This window comes from Rhincodon typus, chromosome 8 (genome assembly GCF_021869965.1).
Source record: "Rhincodon typus isolate 14 chromosome 8, sRhiTyp1.1, whole genome shotgun sequence".
Taxonomy (NCBI): domain Eukaryota; kingdom Metazoa; phylum Chordata; class Chondrichthyes; order Orectolobiformes; family Rhincodontidae; genus Rhincodon; species Rhincodon typus.
The window spans coordinates 82,560,393-82,583,283 of record NC_063339.1 but is presented as its reverse complement, the minus strand read 5'-3'; the positions used below and the strand labels follow the sequence as shown (position 1 = coordinate 82,583,283).

The following is a 22,891-nucleotide window of genomic DNA, read 5'->3' as shown; positions in this document are numbered from 1 at the left end:
TAGAAGTTCCACTAAATGTCATTTTCTACAATTCAGTCACGGTCTGTCTGTCTTCTGTACCCTTGTATATGCCTAGATGGCTTTGGAGAGGGAGCAAGCGGTATGCACCTTTACGCTTAATCTCCTCCACAACATAAGTATGTAAAATGGTAAAGTCTCATATAAACATGAGGAACAATTTTCTGCTTTAGTTGGGAATGTTCCCTTTGCTTTTCTTGTTGATTCTCACTCTTTTCAGTTGAATTCCACCATGTGTTTGGGGAAACCAGCAAGATAAGAATGTTCCAGCAAAATAAATCAAATTTGTTCTGAATGTCTGTCCTGTACTGTAAGTAATAACTTTCTGAACTTCCTTTTCCAGGCAGATGATTTGCAGATGGGAAACTTAGATCAGACACATCAAGATCTGACAGAGGCACTCAATTCATCGAGAACAGAATATCATCAGCCTTTGACTGTGCAAGGAGAAATGATCATCTATTCTGTCTAAGGGGGGAAGAAAATCAAACATCACTATGACTGAAAAGACACAAGAAACACAGTCACACTCAGTGAAAGAGTGACTGATTGAGAGTGTTCCAGTGAACAGACTGTGTAAAGAGCTTTAACTAGTTACAGAGCCTGATTGAAAGTGTTGCAGTGAATGGCTGTGTATAGAACATTAAACAGTTACATGGACTGACGGAGAGTGTTCTAGTGAACTGATTGTGGAAAGAGCTTTAAGCAGTTAAAGAGTCAATAGAAAATAAAATAGTAGTACCATTCAGAACGAGCAACTGTGTGCACTTAAGGTTACAATTGATATTCAACCTGGAGGGACACAAGGATACCCTCATGGAGAAAACTTGGAAATGTGGGAAGTGTGGGAAGGGATACAGTTATCCAACCCTGCTGGAATTCATCAGCATAGATACACTGGGGAAAAGGCTGTTCAACTGCTCCTTGTGCGGGAAAAGATTCACTCAGATACCTAACCTGCTGAAACACCTGCAAGTTCACAGTGCAGCGAGGCTGCTCACATTCTGTGTGTGGGAAGGGATTCACTCAATCAAGAAGTCTGCTGAAGTTCAGCAGCAAGTTCATAGTGTTGAGAGGCTGTTTAAACATTTGGACAATGCAAACAGTCTTAAAAGCTCTGTGGATCTGGTCAAGATCTGGTCAGGTAAACACTTCATTTGTTCTTACTGTGGGAGACTGTTAAATAGTCACACAGTCTCATTGAACATGAATACACTCACACTGGGGACAGGTCATTCACCTGCACACTCTATGGGAAGGGATTCACACGATCATCACACCTAATTGCACACTGACATGTTCGCTCTGATGAAAGACCTTTCAGATGTTCTGAATGTATGAAGAATTATAAAACCAGGAGCGAACTACTAAGACACCAGCAAGTTCTCAGAGAGGGAGAAGCCATTCACATGCTCATTGTGTGGGAAAAAGACTTCCCCCGATCATCCAACCTCTCCAAATACCAATTTGTTCACTCACCTTTCAGATGTTGTGAATGTGAGATGAGTTATGAAACCACAAGCAACCTGCTGACGCACCAGTGCAACTGTTCAGATGCTCCATGTGTGGGAAAGGATTCGCTCTGTCATCTACTCCAGTGACACACCAGTGAGTTCACATTCGGGACAGGCCATTTACCTGCTCTCTGCATGGTAAGTTCTTCATTCAGTCATCCAATCTTCTGACACATCAACGAGTTCACACTGGTCTCTCCCCAGTCACCTGCTCTCAGTGTCAGAAGGCATTCAATCACTCAGCCACCTTTTCAGACACCAGCGAGTTCACAGGTTGAAGACCGATGTTGGATTCTGCTGCTTTTGTTGCTGTCAGTCCCACCCAAGACTGAGTCGTGCTTATGCTGACACTTTCAGTTTGTTCATTGTGATGTAAATAATACAATAACTGAGCTGAGGTTTAATATTATGCTATTTGTTAAAGGAACTGAGTTTGTTTCAGACACTTAATCAGGATCTTAATATCTCCAAGACAAGAGGACACTAATTGACATCCCATTAATGATTGCTCCACTTGTGAATCTTTTATAATTTCTAATTATAAATGATTTCATTTCTCTTAGCTATTCTCTGGATAAGTTAACTCGTCTTCTGTATTATAACAGAGTTGAGAGCTCTGAATCCATTGTACTGTCTCTGTCCTCAGATTGGGTATCTCTGCTTTGTTTCTATCATTACAATGCTGTTCATAAAGCCAGCAGAGACAATCTGTTGTTATGAGTTGCGTTATCTAGTGTCTAAAACAAAAGAATCAAAGTTTAAAGCCAACAATGAAACACATCAAGGCCCAATCCTCCAGCTCAATATTCACCAGTCTGTTATCGAACACCTCGGATGGACTGAGCAGCAAAGGGTTCCCTTGTTTTTCAAATCATTTGTAAGTCTCTTTCAAATACTAAAGATAACAAGGTGTAGAGCTGGATGAACACAGCAGGCCAAGCAGCATCAGAGGAGCAGGAAAGCTGATGTTTTGGGCCTAGATCCTTCTTCAGAAAAATACTCTTTCAAATACTAACAGGTTAGACCTGTCAGTGTTCATTGCATTGAAGCAAACGGGAGGTGAGAAAGCCATTGTTCTTGATCTCTAAAGAAGAAAATACTAGTTAGACAACAGTGAGAAGCCTGGATACAATTCAGTTACTGCATAACAGGAGGAACGTGACTGCACAAGAGAGGGCACAGTGGAGATTATCAAGATGTTGTCGCAGTGAAAAGTTTTAATAATCTGGAAAGTTTGGACAGGCTTTGGCTGATTTGACTGGAACAGAGCATGTGATAGAATTACAATGGCCACAAACTGAGAGGTTTCATTGACAGAGAGGTCAGTCACCAGGAGACAGAGATCTGAAGTAATTGGAAGGAAAAGAGAGAAACTGAGGGATCACTTCACCCAGAGGATGACTGGTTCCAGAGCTCACTGTCAGAAATGGAGGTAGAGGCACAAGCATATGTCACATTTAAAAATTACTCTGATATACAGTGCAGCTGCTTTAATTCTCAGAGTTACACGACAAATAGCTGGAAATTAGGATTATACTGCAGAGTTCACTTTCAGCTAGTGCAGATATTATGGGCTGAACACCTCCTCTGTTACATAATTTTTTTATGATTCAATGATGATACGTGGTCCTCAACCTTTTATCCGAGATAGGCTTCAGACCAGTCATCAATTGACGATGTGATTGGTCAGTTAAGTGGTCACAGAGTCAACGAGATGTACAGCATGGAAGCAAATCCATGCCAACCAGATATCATAAATTAATCTAGTCCCATTTGACAGCATTTGGCCCATATCCCCCTAAACCTTTCCTATTCATATACCCATCCAGATGCCTTTTCAATGTTTTAATTATACCAACTTCCACCACTTCCTCTGGCAGTTCAATCTATAAAAGCACCACCCTCTGCATGAAAAGGTTGCCGCTTAGGTCACTTTTAAATCTTTTCCCTTGAACCTTAAACCTATGCCCTCTAGTTTTTGACTCACCCACCTCGAGGAAAAGACTTGGCTATTCACCTTATCCGTGCCCTCATGATTTTATAAACCTCTAAGGTCACCTCTCAGCCTCCAACGCTCCAGTGAAAATAGACCCAGTCTATTCAGCCTCTCCTTTAGCTCAAACCCTCCAACCCTGGCAACATCCTTGTAAATCTCTTCTGAACGCATTCAGGTTTAACAACATCCTTCCTGTAACAGAGACTACAATTGAACGCAGTATTCCAAAAGTGGCCTAACCATTGTTCTGTACAGCCACAACATGACCTCCCAACTCCTATATTCAGTGCACTGACCACAAAGACAAGCATATCAAGTGCCTTCTTCACTACACTGTCTACCTGTAACTCCACTTTCAAGGAATTATGAACCTGCACCCCATGGTCTCTTTGTTCGGCAACACTCCCAGGACCTTACCATTAAGAGTACAAGTCCTGCCTTAATTTGCCCACCAAAATGTAGCACCTCACATTTATCTAGATTAAACTGCATCTGCCACTCCTCAGCCCGTCAGATCAAGGTCCTTTTGCACTCTGAGGTAACCTCCTTCGCTGTCTACTACAGCACCAATTTTGGTGTCATCTGCAAACGTACTGACCACACCTCCAATATTCACATCCAAATCACTTATACACATGACAAAAAAAAACAGTGCACCCAGCACTGAACCTTGCGGCACACTGCTGGTCACAGGCGTCCAGTTCAAAAAGCAACCTTCCACCACCACCCTCTGTCACCTACCTTTGTGCCAATATGCTAGATATAATTTTCAGTTCCCCTCTTGCCACAGGAGAGGTGGCAGAAGATTGAAGCACATCCAATGTGGCCCTGTAATTCAATAAGGAAGCAAGGGATAAACCAGGAAACTACAGGCCTGTCATACTTACAACAATGATGGGAAAACAATTGGAAGCAATTCTGAGGGTCAAAATGCATCTGCATTTGGAGAGGCAGAGATTAATCAGGAATGTTCAGCATGGATTTGTTCAAGGAACGGTATGTCTGACCAACTTGACTGAATTTTTCGAAGAGGTATGTAGACTTGAACTTCATAAAGCTCTTCATAAGGTCCTGTGTGGGACGCTGTTGGTAAAGGTAAGAGCCAAAGAAATTTGGCAAATTTGATCCAGAACTGACTGATTGGCAGGAGGCAGAGGATGATGGTTGAGAAGTGTTTTTGTGACTGAATGCCTGTGCCCAGAGGGGCTCTGCAGGGGTCAATGTTGACGCCCTTGGCTGGTCAATTGGGCTGATCAGATGGAATTCAATCCAGATAAATGTGAGGTGATGCACTTGTGAAGGACAAACAAGGCAAGGGAATCATTGAATCTCTACAGTGTGCAAACAGGCCCTTTGGCCCAACAAGTGCACACCGACCCTCAGAACATCCCACCCAGACCGATCCCCCATATCCCACCTAATCAACACATCCCTGAACACCACGGGCAATTTACCATCTCACCTAACCTGCACATCTTTGGACTGTGGGAGGAAACCGGAGCACCCAGAGGAAACCCACACAGACACAGAGAGAATGTGCAAACTCCACACACAGTCACCCGAGGGTGGAATTGAACCTGGGTACCTGGCGCTGTGAGGCAGCAATGCTAACCACTGAGCCAATGTGCCGCCAAAAATACGCAATGAATGTTAGAACCATGGGAAGCATTCAGGATTACAGACCTTGGTGTGCATATCCACCAGTCCCTTGATATATCAGGTAGATAAAGTGGTTAAAAAGGCATATGGGATACTTCCCTTTATTAGCTAAGGCTGAGACTTTAGAAGCAGGGAGATTATGTATGAAAAATTCATTAGGCCACAATGAGATATTGTTCTGGATTCCATCTTAGAGGAGGGATGTAATTGCTGTTGGGAGGGTGCAGAAAAGATTTGCCAAGATGTTGCCTGCATGGAGAGGTTTAGTTATGGAAACAGATTGGATACACTGCGGTTGTTTTCCCTGGAACAGAGGAGACTGAGGAGATACATGATTGCGATGATTAAAAGTATAAGGGGCACAGACTAAGTAAACAGGAAAAAACTGATCCCCTTTTCACCATGACAGTGACACTGACAGATAGATAAAACTCTAGGCAGCTTCTAAGTAAGGATTCATCTGATTACTCACCAGATAAGAGATAGGATACACGGTCCAGCTTCCTGCCTGTCCACTCCCTGAGCCTGCAACCTTCAGTAGGGTCAGTACCAAAGGTCACAGCAGGAGTGGTCCCAGATCAACTGTCAGGATCATATTCCTCGTGGATATTCCAGGTTGTGAATCTTCACTTATTCTGATGTCAAACACACACACACACCAATAAAACTGGAAATTCTGGAAAACAAGTCATGTGTTCTTTGCCTGGAAAGCAAATATCTATTGTATAGATGTATCCATAGTGACTAAGCTCTTGTGTAATCCTCCATCCTGTTATTTCAATGCAGAATTTAAACAACGTACTTAAAATGAAGGGAATTCCCTTAAAATTAAGGGAATCTGCATTAAAATGGTAGGGCTCAGGACTGTCAGATGGACATTTACATCGGCACAGAATAATGACTAGCTTCATAGTTAGACTGGAAACCTAAGCCTGCTGATTCACTTTTATTCAGGAATAGATCCCAATTTGACCCCAATCTCTGATTAACAGCCAGTTTGCAGCATTCCCCGTTGTTCTTGCTGACTCTAAACCCAGTTGTAATGGAGCTTGAGTTCTGTGTCCAGGAGCTGTGAACCATGCAGGAGATTGACTGGGATACATTTCTTCCCTACCTCAGGGTGAACCCAAACTGTGACTTTGCTGTCAGTGAACAGAGAGAAGTACCTAAGTGCCCATTTATCATTCTTAACTAAAGGATTGTGTTCAGGCTGATGTTCTGTATCTGCTGTACTGCCCCCAGATCAGTCTTTTTGAGGTCCAGCCAGGTGGAAAAGACAGAAACTAACAATGGTGTCGTTCATCCAAGACTGATTTATTTGATGTCTGCCCTGCTTATTACACTGCAGTCCGGTTACAGGGATTATTAACACAACAGAAACAAACATCAACTGTCAGAATGAATATGAGTCACTCCTGGATGAGACTAACAGCAGCAATTACAGCAGACTGGAGTCACTTGTGAAATCTCTGGTGTCTCAGGGTTGGAGGAAAGATAACCAAGTGAATCCTTTCCCCCGACAGAGAGGAGTGAACAGTTTTGCACCAGTGTAAATGGGTTTGTGTTTCATTTGATACATTTTGCTTTAAAATCTCTGCTTGCAGGAAGAACTTTAAAACAGGTTCTTAACAGTGCGAACGTGTTGCTGTGCGCTGAAGTGGGAAGAACTGGCTGAATTTCCTCCCACACTGGGAGCTGCTGATTGGCCTTTCCTCACTGTGAGTGCGCTGTGAGTATGAATTCAGGAGTGTGCAAGCAGGTCTGATAAATGAGTGAATCCATTCACATGCACAGAGCAGGTGAGTGACCTCTTCCTGGTGTGAACTCGCTGGTGTTGCTGCAGGTTCAACAATCATCTGACCCTCTTCCCACAGTGAAACCAGGTCAATGGAATGGAACCACAGTGAGTAAACTGGAGCACTGTCAGTGAATGAGATTTTATAAATCTTGTCACACGTGAAATGCTTACACCCTGTCTCTCCAGTATCGAATTTCTGGTGACTATGGATGATGTATGGAGAAAGGTGCAAATTCAGGTCTTGGGCATGGGGGAGGTTGAGAGGCAGTATGGCCCAGTAGGTAGTTAAACCATGGTAGCCAATCAGAGTATCTCAATCACAGTGACAAAGAAGCTCCCTGAGCTCTTCACACTTGTTGGAGATCAGAATGGAGAATACAGGGGAAAGGGAAGAGCATTTCAAATGGACCCAACTTGTCAGGATTTTAAAAAGACTCAATGCACTAGTTTACACAAAGTTGATTGATTTGAAATTTAGATGGAGTATTAATATCTAGAACTGAGCTGGAGTTTAGGAGGAGATTGCAGTGTAGTGGGAATGTCACTGGACTGGTAATCCATTCAGTTGTTAATACTCAGGGGATATTGGATCAAAACACTACAGCAGCTGGTGGAATTTAAATACCATTCAAAAGGTCTGGAATTGAAAGCTAGCCTTCCCTGATCATACCATGAAACTACCACTGATTGTCAGAACTGATCTGGTTCAGCAATATCCTTGATGAAAAAAAAATCTGTCATTTGTACCTAGTCTGGCCTACATGTGACTCCAGATATATAATGATGTGGGTGACTCGTAACTGCCCTCTAAAATGGCGTGGTGAGCCCATTTATTGGGGAACAAATAACAAACAGCCACATCCAGTCATCTTAAGAAAACCTAGTTTCCTAAAATTTGCAGGAAAAGACCCAATCAACGTTGTTCGCTTCTGGAGGTGATTGGCCGTAAAATCCAATCACTTGTGAACTTGTTGGTGTCTCAGCAGGTTCGATGAATGAGTGAATCCTTTCCCACATTCAGAGCAAGTGAATGGCCTCTCCCCAGTGTGAACTCGTTGGTGGACAGTGAGTTGAGACGATCGTTTGAACCCAGTCCCACAGTGAGAGCACCTGAATGGTCTTTCGCCAGTGTGAATACGTTGATGGGTCATCAGTTCCCAAGAAGTTTTGTAGCACTTCCCACAATCTGGGCATTTGAAAGGTCTCTCTCCAGTATGAACCCGCTGGTGTATTAGCAGGTGGGATGACAAAATGAATCCTTTCCCACATTCAGAGCAGGTGAACGGTCTTTCCCCAGTGTGAACTTGCTGGTGTCTCAGCAGAGTAGATGAATCAGTGAATCTCATCTTACACTCTGAACAGGAGAATGGTTTATCCCCAGTGTGAATTCGCTGGTGTCTCAGCAGATATCGTGACTGACTGAATCCTTTCCCACACACAGAGCAGGTGAATGGTTTCTCCCCAGTGTGAACTCGCTGGTGTACAATGAGTCGGGATAAGTGCCTGAAGCCAGTCCCACAGTGAGAGCATCTGAACGGTCTCTCGTCAGTGTGAACACATTGATGCGACATCAGCTGTCTGGAACTTCCAAAGCAATTCCCACAGTCTGGACATTTAAAACGTACCTCCACAGTGTGAACTCGCTTGTGTGTAAGTAAGCTGGATGATCGAGTGAACCCCTTCCCACACTCGGAGCAGATGTATGGTCTCTCCCCAGTGTGGACTCGCTGGTGTACAATAAGTCGAGATGAGTATCTGAACCCAGTCCCACAGTGAGAACACTTGAATGGTCTCTGGTCCGTGTGAACACGTTGATGGGACATTAGCTCCTCGGAACATATAAAGCATTTCCCACAGTCCGGACATTTAAAAGCCCTCTCCCCAGTGTGAAGTCGCTGGTGTTTCAGAAGGTGGGATAACTGAGTGAATCCCTTTCCACATTTGGAACAGGGGAATGGTCTCTCTCCAGTGTGACTTCGCCGGTGTCTTTCCAGGTCAGAGGGGGATTTGAAATTCTTCCCACAGTCTCTACACTTCCATGGTTTCTGCCCAGTGTGACCACATTTATGTTCTGAGAGGCCAGATGATTGTGTGAATCCTGGTCCAAACACAGAACATGTGTATGATTTCTCCCCATTGTAATTAGCACTTTTATCTTCCATATTCAAAATTGACGATATTCAAGTTAGAATAAACTGTGTGACACCATCAGATCCTGATGTGATACGTGATGTAATTTCCCAACTGCAAAGCCTCTCTTGCTAATACCCTGAGAAATTGATTAAAAACAGAAAACAAAAAAAAAATGAAAAAGAGCCCACAAAAACTGGGGATTTGAGCTGGTTGAGATTCTATCTGAGTTTTGTCTGAATTTATGGGGCCAAAAAAGTAGCAATGAGGCCTGCTGGCTGTCAATGAAACCTCCTCTCGGAGTGAACGGCAAGGGCAGCAAGTCCAAGGAACTATGGGTGTCAAGGGATAGTAAGAGTTTGAAAAAGAAAAATGCATATGTTAGGTACAGCGCAATAAAACAGGGGAGGCCCTTCAAAAGTATAGCGTGTGGGGATGCTTAAAAAATAAATTCAAATGGCAAAAGTGGTCATGAAATATCTCCGGCAGGTACTATGAAAGAAAAGCCTTAAAGCATTTTATAAGTACGTTTAGAATAAGAAGATTGCCAGGGAAAGTGTGGGGCCTACTAGTAATCAACGGGGCGACATGTGTGTGGAGCCAGAGGACATGGGTGAGATCTTAAATGAATACTTTTCATCTATATTCACAGTGGAGAAAGACATTGTAGCTGGAAAGTTCAGTTGGGATGCTGAGGTTCTAGAACATGTTAAGATTAATTGGAGGAGGTGTTAATGTTTCAGGCGGGCATAAAGGTGTACAACCCCGCCAGGGACTGATGAAATAGAGTCAGAGAGTTTTACAGCATGGAAGCAGACCCTTCCATCCAACTCAACCATACCGACAAAATATCCTAAATTAATCCAGTCCCATTTGCCAGCATTTGGCCCATTACTTTATAAATCCTGCCTATTCATGTACCCTTTCCAGATGCTTTTAAATTGTAATTGTACAAGCCTCCACCAGTTCAACTGGCAATTCATTCTATACATGCACCATTGTCTGCGCGTAAAAGTTGCCCCATAGATCCATTTTGAATTTTCCCCTTTCACCTTAAACATATACCATCTAGTTTTGTCTAGCCTACCATGGGAAAAAGATCTTGGCTATTCACCGTATCCATGCCCCTCATGATTTTATAAACCTCTCGAAGGCCTCCAATGCTCCAGCAAAAATAGCCCTAGTCTATTCAGCTTCTCTCTGTATAGCTCCAACCCTGGCAACGTCCTTTTAAGTCTTTTCTGAACCCTTTCAAGTTTAACAATGTCTTTTTTTGCTATAGCATGGAGACCAGGATTGAATGTAGTATTCCAAAAGTGCCCTAAACAATGTCCTGTACAGCTGCAACATGAAATCCCAACTCCTATACTTAATGCACTGATCAATAAGCATACCAAACACCTTCTTCATTATCCTGTCTACCTGTGACTCCACATTCAAGGAACTATGAACATGCAGTCCAAAGTCTCTTTGTTCAGCAATGCTCCCCAAGACCCTACCATTAAGTGTATAAGTCCTACCCTGATTTTCCTTTCCAAAATGCAGCACCTCACATTTATCTAAATTAAACTTCATCTGCCACTCCTCGGCCCATAGGCCCATAGGCCCATCTGATCAAGGTTGCGTTGTACTCTAAGATAACCTTTTTCATGGTCCACTACACCACCAATTTTGGTGTTATCTGCAAACTTACTAACCATACCTCCCATATTCACATCCAAATCATTAATATAAATTAGAATATGCAGTGGACCCAGCACTGATCCTTGTGGCACACTGCTGGTCACAGGACTCCAGTTTGAAAAACAACCTCCATCACCAAGCTCTGTCTCCTAACTTCAGGCCAATTTTTGTTTCCAAATAGATCATAGATCATAGAATCCCTATGGTGTGGAAACAGGCCCTTCAGCCCAACGAGTTCACACCGACCCTCAGAGCACCCATCCCCCTATAACCCACCTAATCTACACATCCCTGAACACTACGGGCAATTTAGCATGACCAATCCACCTAGCCTGCACATCTTTGGACTGTGGGAGGAAACCGGAGCACCTGGAGAAAACCCACACAGACACAGGGAGAATGTGCAAACTCCACACAGACAGTCACCCTAGAGTGGAATTGAACCCGGGTCCCTGGCGCTGTGAGGCAACAGTGCTCACCACTGTGCCACCGTGCTGCCCCAAATGGTTGGTTAATAAAATGGTTAATTTTCTCCAGATTCCATGTGACCTACCTTTGCTAATTATCCCAAGCTGCTATGGGAGGTAAGGGAGGAGATTACTGGGGCTCTGGTACAGATATCTAATGCTTCACTGGTCACAGGTGCAGTACCACACATCTGGAGGATAACTAATGTAGTTCCTTTGTCCAAGAAAGGCAGCAGAGAAAGGCCAGAAATTCTAGACTAGTTAGTCTTAGGTCAGTGATAGGGAAATTATTGGAAAAAAATTTGAAGGACAGGATTAGTTAACAAGGAAAGGCAGAGATTGATCAGAGATAGTCAGCATGGATTTGTTCGATTTCTGTCTGTCTAACTGAACTGAGAATTTTGGTCATGAGAATCTCTTCCCCATGACAGACGCATCTAAGGCCAGAGAGCAGAGTGGACAGGAGCAATCGGTTTAGAGGAGGTCTGAGACAAAGAAACACGAGAGGGTGGTAGATAGAGGAAACATGCTGCCTGAGAGAGTAGTGGGAACAGGTAATCTTGCAACATTTAAAATGCATCTGGATGAGTACTTAAAATGCCAGGGCAAGGTCAGCTATGACCCAACTGCAGGTAAATGTGATTAGTGTAGCGTGGTGTTTTTTGGTCAGCGTAGACATGGTGGACTGAAGGGCCTGTTTCTCTGCTGTGTGTCTCCATGAGACCAAACTGATTCATTAATATCCTTCAGGGCTGGGATCTTGCCAGCAGATCTGGGCCTATACAAGGCTCTGGCTTCTATGAAACGACAAAGTGACAGGTGGAAGAGACAGGAGGGAAAATAATTTTAAATATTTACAACTCAACCAGAACTTTAACAGAATCTCCCAACTCCTCACTCTCCCAAACTCTCAACCTCTGCCATCTAAAAGGACCACACCATCAGATTTATGACAACCATTACCGCCCAGTCACATACCATCCTGACCTGGCTGACATCTAGTAATGGGTGAGCTGAAATGTCCTCTATTTAGATGTTGGGAAGACTGAAGCCATTGTCTTCACTTCCTGTTACAAACTCCACTTCCTCACCACTGAATCCATCCCTCCCCCTAGTAACTGTCTGAAGCTGAATCACGTTGTTCACAACTAACATGAAAGATTTCCCCCTAAGTTGCGCTTGCAACCACATAAGCCCATCATCATCAAGGCCTCAGAAATATCACCTGACTTCATCCTAGACTCAGTTCATCTGATTCTGGAACTCCATTCCTTTTCTATCACTAGCATTAACGGTCATCACACAGTACTGGAAGGCCTTCCACATTCAACCTCCCAATAATCGTGAGGTCATGCAAAACTCCGATGTGCTTGCTCGCACCAGACATTTTCACGCTGTGGCCACTGACCTACCCATTTTCTGGGTGACAAAGCACTAAGATATTGAAATTCTTATCCATATTGTCAAATTTCTCCATAGCAGCTCCCACGATGATCTTCTCCACCTTCAGAACTCTCTGAGATACAATGTATCCTAAATTCCAACCTCCTAAGCATTTTAAGTGTCCTGCCTCTAAGACCATGCTTTCAGCTTCCAAGGGCATAAGCTCTTGCATTTACTCCAGAAACCTCACTCACTTTCAACTTCACTTTCTTTCTTCAAGTTGCTCCTAAAAAAACCTAAGTCTGGCCCAGTTTTTGGTCACCTGTCCTAATATCTCCATGTGTGCTTGGTGTCAAGTATTGTTTTATGATTACCTTGTGTAATATCTCATCATTTTATTCCATCAAAAATACAAGTTGTTGTTCATTTGGACAAATACCCTGGTCTTTCACTGTCATTTGGTCACTACTTACCAAACAGCATTGTGGGAGCATCTTCACCGCATGGACTGCAGCAGTTCAGGAAGGTCAAACATTATCTTCTCCACAGGTCACTGAGCATTGGCAATATTGACTGAAATCTGTGGAAAGAGACACAGACTAACTGTTTCAGGATACACTGAATGAATTACAGAGAATAATTATGATGTAGGTGTTTTGTTTAATATAAGCTCAGAGGCAGAAGACAAAAAGGATTGCACTGCACAAAGAACAACTCTTGACTTCGAAAGATACTCTGGAAACTTCTAAATACACAGTATATGGTCAGGAGATGACTCGAACTAAAACTGGAGAAGGTGCAGAAAAGATTTACAAGAATGATGCCAGGAGTGGAGGGTTTGAACTCTCGGGAGAGGCTGAATAGGCTGGTGCATTTTTCCCTGAAGCATCAAAGCTTGAAGGGTGACCAGATAGAGGTTGACTATGATAAGGGGCATGGATATGGTGAATAGACAAGTTCTTTTCCCAGGGTTGCAGAGTCCAAAACTAGACGGCATTGGTTTAAGGTGAGAGGGGAAAGACTTAAAAAGGGCCTGAGGAACAACGTTTTTACGCAGGGGGTGGTGCGTGTGTGGAACACGCTGCCAGAGGAAGTAGTCGAGGCGGGTACAATTACAACATTTAAAAGGCATCTGGATGGGTACATTAATGGGAAGAGTTTAAATAGATATGGGCCAAATGCTGGCAAATGGGACTAGATCAGATTAGAATACGTGGTCAGCATGGACCTATTGGTCCAAAGGGTTTGTTTCTATTGTGTATGACTCTATGATAGACATGGTGGAAATCTCATCTGGACACAGACAACAAAACTAACATGGACCGAAGGAGGGCAGGACTGAAACTGAGCAAAGTATCAAAATAGATTCAGAACCACACTAAAGGAGACATACCAGCCACAATGCAACAGAACCTCTCACAGATAACAGATAGTAAAAGCTCAAAATGTTGAGGCATAGTCAAAAATACTAAACATCATCTCTATTTTCAATTGAAATTCTCCTCCTGGAGCCTACAGCTGGAAAGATTTCAGAAACACTGGAGTCAGAGAAAAATCTCACAGTGCAGGAAATACCTGGGGAATGGGTGATGTCACCGTGTAATTGTCGCTGCATGATGACATCACACACAGGAACACACAGCATCTGGGTCTGTGCAAACCAGAGATCACCCACACATTGGGAAGGATTGCAGGGTCCCTGAGAGAGGACAGATTGGTTCACTCACCAGCACGGTTCAGGACAGAGGGATTTGTAATGTGACGGAGGAGCTGAAGCTGAAGGGAGATTTGACAGACCTGCAAGGGTTTATGATTGGTTTAGATAAGGTAGATATAAACAAGATGGTCACATCAGCTGATAGGAAATGGATCATGGAACACCAATTTAAGAACTTAGACATGGTGACAGGGAGAATGTGATGAAGAAATTATATGCAGTGCATGGTAATGATTGGGAAGCCAACACTTACACTCAAAGGCCAATAATATCGGGTATCTGATGAATCCACCAATTCTGTCAGATTCTTATATGATGTTTGGTTGGAATCTCCAGTCTGTGAATCCTCTTCAAATACACTGGAAAAGAAGTTTTGAAAAGACAGTGTCAGAAAAATTTAGAGCTCATACAAATTATTCCCTTTGTTTTATTTTTCTGTGTATATACACACCCTTCCAAGCCTCAGTGAAAGAAATTTCTGAAATCTATCACTATCAGTTCAGCAATAGAATACAGCAATATCAGATTGTAAATGTTAACATTGTTGCTCTATCCTACTGGGTTTCTCCAGCGCCTTTTATTTTACTTTAGAAAGTAACAATATCCCTTCTTCCTGGCCCAGGCAACCACAAATGCTCCCTACTGCACACACTGCCTCTCAATGTGATTGTCAGTCTTTCGACTCAATGGTGACAACTGCTCAGGGTCGTGAGGAACTGCCTTGAGTCTTAATGTGAAAAGCAGAACTGCAAATCTTTGGACAACTGGGGCAGGTTGTCTCCTGAGCCAACGGGATTTGGATATCAAATTTGGATTTGCTTCCTTTTCTTTCCTTTCCTGCCGCCCTTCATGAGTAAGACATGGGGTGTGAAAGGTTAAAACAACTTAATGGACAAATTGTCTCCATTGTGATCAATGGGCAGCAAGGTCCTCCCAGTCTTTCCAAATACTGCTCCTCACAAACATGATGTCCACACACGCGCCCCACGGCCCAATGCCCCTAACAAAGGTGGCGGATGGTCCAGCGGCCTGTCCCTGGGCGGAAGCCTGCAGGCATCGTCCCGTTTGATGCAAACGGAGAACCAGGGGTTTCTTCTTCAGGTTTGAGATTTGCACAAGATATTACTGAATCGCCAAAGTCCACCTAACAGATCCACCGCACTCTGCGATTCGCTCCAAATTTCACCGTTTGCGGAGCCGAACAAAACCACCTCCATGAGTAGCCATCACTAACGCGGCGCATGCTCCGTTCCGCTTTCCACGGTGGGTATTGCTCCCTGTTCCGTGGATAGGGGAAGTTCAGTGTCGCACGGAATGCTGGGTAGCTGGCCTGCCATGCACCTGTTCATTTACCCCTCAATTCTTTGCTGTTTCCCATTACCTAGTTTGACGGGATACCTTGAGGGGAGGCGACTTTCTAGTGGTATTATCGCTAGAAAATTAATCTAGAGACCTAAGTAATATTCTCGGGGGGCGGGGGGGAGGAGTTAAAACTCACTCAGAGATAGTAGGAACTGCTGATGCTGGAGAATCTGAGATAACAAGGTGTAGAACTGGATGAACACAGCAGGCCAGGCAGCATCAGAGGAGCAGGAAAGCTGACGTTTCGGGTCTGGACCCTTCTTTAGGAATCCAGAATTCAGAAATTCTGAAGAAGGGTTCTGCATATGACTCTAGACTTACAGCAGTGTGGCAATTAAGGGATGGACAATAAATAGTAGCCTAGCCAGTGATGTTCCGTTAATGAATATATTTTTAGAACTCCTCTGTCAAAGCCCTTTCTCATCCTGAGAAGACACAATGCAAATTAGAGTGTCCTCCATCGTCACCATGCCATAAAGAGGAAGAACAACAATTTAAACCAAGGATTTGGTGTATTCTCAGAGTTTGATGTACTGCAGATTCTGACTTTTTTTTTCCCTCCTTCAGACATTCCAGTTAGAAAGTATTCTTTTATTTGAATAATTTTAAAATGTCAAAACCATTCTTGGTGTTTCTTAGTGGCACGAGTTAAAGCTCTCATCAAACAAATGCAGTGTTTTAAAAATATGTTTAAAGATTTCATAGTTATATTTATTTTGAAATGTGAAAGGAGGAGCTCCTCCGCATTATTAAAATACCTTCAGGATTACATTTAGTCGAGAAGACACAGAAAACGCAGGGAAAAAAAAAAAGTTTCTGGTATAGTAGGAACTGCAGATGCTGGAGAATCTGAGATAACAAGGTGTAGAGCTGGATGAACACAGCAGGCCTCAAACACGTGTCTGAACCTTCAATTCGATGTACAAACTGAAATGTATGAAGTACAGCGTGGACTGAAGAAGAAAATTGCTTGGTCTCACACATTAAGCATCCTAATGAACATTCATCAACCTATGGCTTTCTCAGACCTTCCAGTTAACTTACTTCGATACAGTTCTCCACATATTCCGTTCGTGATAATGACATTTCTATCCAAAAAGAGAAAACCGTTTCCAGTATAATGAGATAGTAGGAACTGCAGATGCTGAAGAAGGGTCTAAACCCGAAAAGTCAGCTTTCCTGCTCCTCTGATGCTGCTTGGCCTGCTGTGTTCATCCAGCTCTACACATTGTTATCTTATAATAGTTTCTGGTGTTTTGATTTTTCCTCCGAAATGAAGATGTTCTGATGAAATGTGCTGTCCTTTTTATTCGCCAAGAATTGCCTCAATGACGTTGGATAGGGCCTTAACCAAGCCTGCCTTATTTTCAACAATGCTGCCCTTACACCATTCATACGTCTCTGAGCCACTTTCGCATTACCTTTGTCACCACTTCCCTCACCAGCAGGTTCATTTATCAAAGTATTCTTTTGCAGCTAATTCCAACATGACACCACAACTAAAAAAATTTTGCTCCCCGTCAGGTTTCCGAGAGGTAATTTCGCTACGCAGCAGCAAATCCACGTCTCTAATATCCCCATACCTCATTTGTATCATGTTAAGATATCAATACCATTCTGTTCATCAGAATGTTCACGTTGTCGGAGGACATATAGAATTGGTCATTGTTCTCCTCCTCCTTCACAGTTCAAGGTTCCAACTATCCCTTACAGGTGATTCGCTGCTTGACTTATACTTCAGCTAAGCTAATTTACTGTACTCGCTGCTCACTGTCTCTTCTGCACTGGGGAGACAAACACAGACTGGGTGATTACTTTTTAGAACCTTGACTTAATTGCAAGCATGAACAGCAGCTCTGTTTCTCTCTCCTCACACTACTGAGTATTTCCAGGATATTGTGTTTATTTTTAATTTCAGATTTCCACTACCTGTAGCGTTCTATTTTTGTTCAGCAGATAACATGCAGGAAGATACAGAAAAGACAATGCCAGATTACCTGTTTTGATTCTGTGAGCTACAGTTACAATGTTTGAAGGTGAGGATGGAGGAGACAAGGAACAACGAAAACCCTTCAAAAAGAATTAACTTGATTTTAACATATTAAAGAGCTTCAAAACATTGTGTCTTGAACAAAAATCTGATGTAATTGACTCATAACTGAACTGTACTCTATTAACGGCAGCAGAAACAACCCTAATGAAAATAATCCAGTTCTGGATAAGATTAGCAGTAAACCCTCAGCCGAATCTTACCCCTCATTGAAAAATACCCCTGAACCATTATTGTCAATTTCCTATTGGTTACAGAATGCAGTGAGATTTCTTGTCATATCCACCAGGGAATTTGAAACCAGACTCGTAGCACGACAATGAAATTGTTCCAAACATTGCATCTAGATTTTAGCTTAAGCTTGTTGTGTGTCTTCTTTCAACACATCTGCTACACAGGATAGGTTTATCATCACCATCATTCTGGTACAGGAAAAGTACATGCAATGTGCACTAATAACTACCTCCCAGTGGCCCTGACCTCATGAAGTGATTCTAGAGGTCATGGTCCACGTGAAGTATAGCTTCTTAACCTGCCTTGATCCCCTGCAATATGCTGACAGATAGAAAATGTCCACAGCAAACGCCATTTCCCTAGCCCTACAATCATTCCCGGAAAATCTGGACAGCAAGGACAACTATGTCAGAATGCTACTCATAGACTAAAGCTCTGCCTCCATCACCATTATACCACGAGACATCTCAAAACTCCGAGACCTCGGTCTCGACTCCGCCCCCTGCAACTGGATCCTCAGCTTCCCGATCCACAGTGAAGAAAGACAACTGCACCTACTCGACGATAACACCCAGCACTGGAGCCCTACAAGGGTGTGTTCTCAGCCCCATACACTACTCTTTGTACAACAACGATTGTGTAGCCAAATTCGAAACGAATGACATCTACAAGTTTGCTAACGATATCACCGTGGTAGAACGGATCTCAAACAATGGTAAGTCAGATACAGAAAGGTGTTGGAATGCTTGGTGTAGTAGTGGAATGATAGCAACATCTCTTTCAATGTTGACAAAACAAAAGAACTGATCATTGACTTCAGGAAGAAAGGAGGAGGATACTGCCCCAGCTTCATCAATGGATCTGAGGTGGAGAGGGTGGAGAGCCTCAAGTTCCTATCAGTGACGATAACCAACAGCCTATCCTGGACCTCCCACGTATTTAGGACGTTGAAGAAGGCACAACAACGGCTCTTCTTCCTCAGGCGGCTTAGGAAATTCAGCATGTCCATAAGGACCCACACCAAACTTTACAGGTGCACAGTGAAAGCATATTATCAGAATGCATAACAATCTGGTACGACACCTGCTCTGCCCAGGACCGTATGAAATTACAGAAGGTGGCGTGCACATCCCAGACCATCACGGAAGCCAACCTCCTTCTTTGTCGGAGTGAATAGAAGAGAGGGAGAGCTGGTTGTGCCGTTTTGCTGCGAGTTGGTGTCCGTGTTTCCTGGTGGCGAGTTTCCTGCCTGTCTGTCCTATGTATTGTTTCTTCCAGTTGCTGTGTGGCATTTTGTATATCACATTTGTCCTGTTCATTGTAGGTGTGGGGCCTTTCGTCTTTGAAAGTACAGATCTTCGCTAAAACATTAAATCCCTCTCTACTTTTATCGTCCATTCTTTTTGAGATGCAGGTCACATTTCATTTGACTTCACTATTGAAATCTGATGCTAACTTTTGTAATTCATGCAGGAGCACCTCAAAATCCCTCTCTGCCACGGTTTTGTGAAGCTTTTCCCCATTTAAATGCTATTTAGCTTTTTTAAACCAACCGAAGTGCATACCCTCAAATTTTGCCACATGATATTCCATCTGCCAAGGTTCTGTCACTCACAACCTGTTTATCTCCCCTGATAGACTCCTTGTGCTATCCTCATTATTTAGTTTCCCACTTATTTTTGTGTCATCCACAAAGTTGACAATGGTACATTCTCTTCTGTCATCTAAGGCATTGGCTGTGTCTGCGGGGAAGTGACTGAAATGAAGCGATATTGAAACTTCCATGATTCACCCAACCCGCAAGAATTCTGAACTATGTTTCTGATGCTCTAGTGATGTGGATTCAGCCAGAGTACGGTGCCTGGTCAAGAAATGATGTCTTATTTGTTTTGTGCATATTTTCTAAAGGAATGTGACTAACAAAGTTTTTGAAAACTGAAAGGTCACAGCAGCTCTAGCAGAGCCAGTGGAATGAGGGTTGAAATTTCACATTAGTGCTGGAGATTCAAGTCAGATACAACTGGGATGAGAGGCTTGGGAGTGAAAGAGGAGGAAAAGAGAGGGACAAGGAAGTGTTGTAAAGCAACACATAGGAACTGTATAAAGAGAAGGGGCTCGAAGTCTTAGTATGAGTAGTAATTGGTCAGATCTTTCTGCCTGCTGAGTAAATGGACCCACACAACAGTCCTGTTTATACAATTATAACTTGCTTCAAAGGAAACGTTATGAATGTTACTGTCCCAAAATGGTTCAAACATTCACCAAGTCAGACGCATCTTTGGTTTCTGGGTGATTGTTACTCCTGGGGCCTCTGTCACTCTGTGGATATATATGTGTGATTTCCTGTGCGGGTATCAATGACTTTCAGTTCCCCATTTTTACAAATCCAAACCTTTCTCACATGAGTTGTATGCCCACATATTAAAATAAAAAGAACAAACAGATTTGAAAGATAAAGGAGGGAATGTATTTTTTGTATTTCATTTTTGGAGACTGTTCGCCTGCTCCATCCCCATTTGTTACAAAGTGTCGGATGATGGGAATGGTGACTGAACAGTTCCTGCAGTCAGGATTGGTCCAGGTGCCCAGGTTGGTCCTGTTGTACCAAACCACTCCAATACTGATGGCTGTTTTAGAGAGTATATACTCAATTATATTTATTTATATTGAAGTTAATTTATATCGAAATAAATTTATATCAAGGAAGTGTAGAAATACATTGCAAACTTCTTAATGGACTTGATGGAATTAGCCATCAGATATAATACATTTTAGGAACAGTTGAATGCATGGGTATTGATATACAGTTGTAGAAATTAACCGGTTTCGATTGATCCCATTGTAACGACTGATTCCTTTGTTTCTGTACCTTCAGAAGTGGATTATCTGCTGATCCAGTCGCTCAGCCTCCATTGATATTAACTGTGTCAGAAGAGGTTTCCTGAGGTTAGATTGGAAGTACACAGCCCTGCATAGTGACACTATGCTATTGTACAAACAAAAAAAAAGTGGAACAACCCCTAAGCCGATCGTTAGCAAAGCTGTATGACTGGGGGAAAGGACGAAAACGGCTAATTCTACAATGTCTGGTTATCTCAGTGCAAACAGTCTGAGTGTGGAGGACTGGGCGATCTATCACTGCACAGCGGGGCATCCATCAATTAAGAGTCAAGAGCGCATTAAAAGAAACACCTCCATGAGTGGTGGCATCAGTCTACATCAGTGCCTTTATTAGCAGGGTGGTTTTAAAAGGGAGCCCACTGAGAACAAAGATTTACGGAGTCATTTGTCCTTTCTAATCTTCACGACACAGTACTGTACTGTACGGTATAGAAATAGATCGCTGACTCTCACACTCGAGCATTAGTAACACCTAGAGTGCAAGACTTCAAGGCTTAATTGAACTGATCAATGATCCGGTCTCTAGAGGATGCATAGACCCGTCAAGAGTATTGTATTTAGCAATGTCGGAATTCTCCTGCTACTGGTGTGGAATCGGCCGATGATGCTGAGTCTCCCTTGGTAACAGCCAGCGGCTCTGACGAATTTGATACCATTTCATTGCCAGTTGCATTTTTGGAAGTCTGTCGATGTACAGGAAAATCATAAACTTAATATAAAAGGTAAAGTCGTCACAGACTTAGTAAACCATAGGGCTGCTTTCTGATTACAGACTGACGACTTGTGGTTTTTGAACCCGAGGGTCTGAGAAAGACAGTCTTTCATGGTAATCCCAGTTAGTGCAGGATTTGGAAAGACGCTGTTGGCATCACTCTATATCACAAATAAGGCATTCAGCCAAATGAACTAACCCACACATAAACTTAACACGTCAGAAGATTCAGGCCAAGGCAAATTCCTGGAGAAGGCAGCGTTGATTTAACTGAGCCCTGCATTAGTTAGGCTGCCACCGCGAGACCAATGTCTGTGGCATTAGTGATCACAGTGTTGGAGGAAGTGATCCCAGGTTATTTGCAAAGATGTGGGAAGGCCGTCAGAAAACAAACTGCCCGGCAATGCACCACAAATTAGTTTATATTTATGAAATTACTTTTATTTTAGCGTAAAATCAAGTAACATAATTCTTCATTTGTCCCTAATGTATGTATACTTGTTAGGTGTTTTGTGTTGTTTTGATATTTTACTGATGACTTTCACTCTGGTGATCTAATTGCTGTTAATCTTTCGATGAGATAGCATCCTTTGGTGGATACTAGCTGAAACTCTCAGGCTGGGTTTTTGTACAGGATCTGCTATGTCTCTGCTACACTGTAGGTTTCATGGTACAGAAATACACTGCACAATCGGAAAGAGCCCCAGCGATAGTCAAATGAACCGAGTTGTCTTCTTTGTTGAAAACAAAACAGAACCTGTCTGGAAAATCTTTGGACATATCACCCTAGCTGTATATCATCAATACATGTCTCGGCTATTCCCGGGAAAATGAATGTACCAGAACAAAGTTGGACTAACAGCTGCTGAGGAACTGTAGTTCATCACTGTGGTTTGTCCTTCTGGAACCATTAATTCAGAGTGATCCTGGAACATCTCATCTTTGTTATTAGTCCCTGCAAAAAAAATCGAATTGATCAAAGGTCTGGCATGAATATACTCAATGACACAGAAACCGGTCCGTTAAAGATCGACTTAACAGGTAGCGTGATTGACATAGTCAGGAAAGAAAATTGGGTGAAAGAACATGGTGCTTGGTTTAGATCACACGAATGACAGAACGCTTTAGTAAAAATGACATTTCCGATCTGAAATTTAAAAAAAGCAAATTCAGGTGAAGGATGGATTTCAATTAATGACACACTGAGGGGCGTATCCCAAGAAACAGGATTGGTTGGCCTCTCAGATCTGACGAGAGTTAGACGCCA

General features: G+C 42.9%; 1 protein-coding gene across 1 annotated transcript in view; it reads right to left on the bottom strand.

The window, feature by feature from the left end:
* Positions 1-15,594, bottom strand: part of LOC109938065 (zinc finger protein ZFP2-like) — an 87,848-nt gene extending 72,254 nt beyond the window's left edge. The window contains exons 1-5 of the mRNA XM_048600491.1: positions 14,619-15,594; positions 13,122-13,228; positions 7,946-9,254; positions 6,974-7,188; positions 4,540-4,611 (exon numbers count right to left, since the gene is read on the bottom strand). Coding sequence (XP_048456448.1) covers positions 4,540-4,611; positions 6,974-7,188; positions 7,946-9,147 — 1,489 coding nt within the window. The 5' untranslated portion in view covers positions 9,148-9,254; positions 13,122-13,228; positions 14,619-15,594. The remainder of the gene's footprint in view (positions 1-4,539; positions 4,612-6,973; positions 7,189-7,945; positions 9,255-13,121; positions 13,229-14,618) is intronic.
* Positions 15,595-22,891: the final 7,297 nt, after the last annotated feature.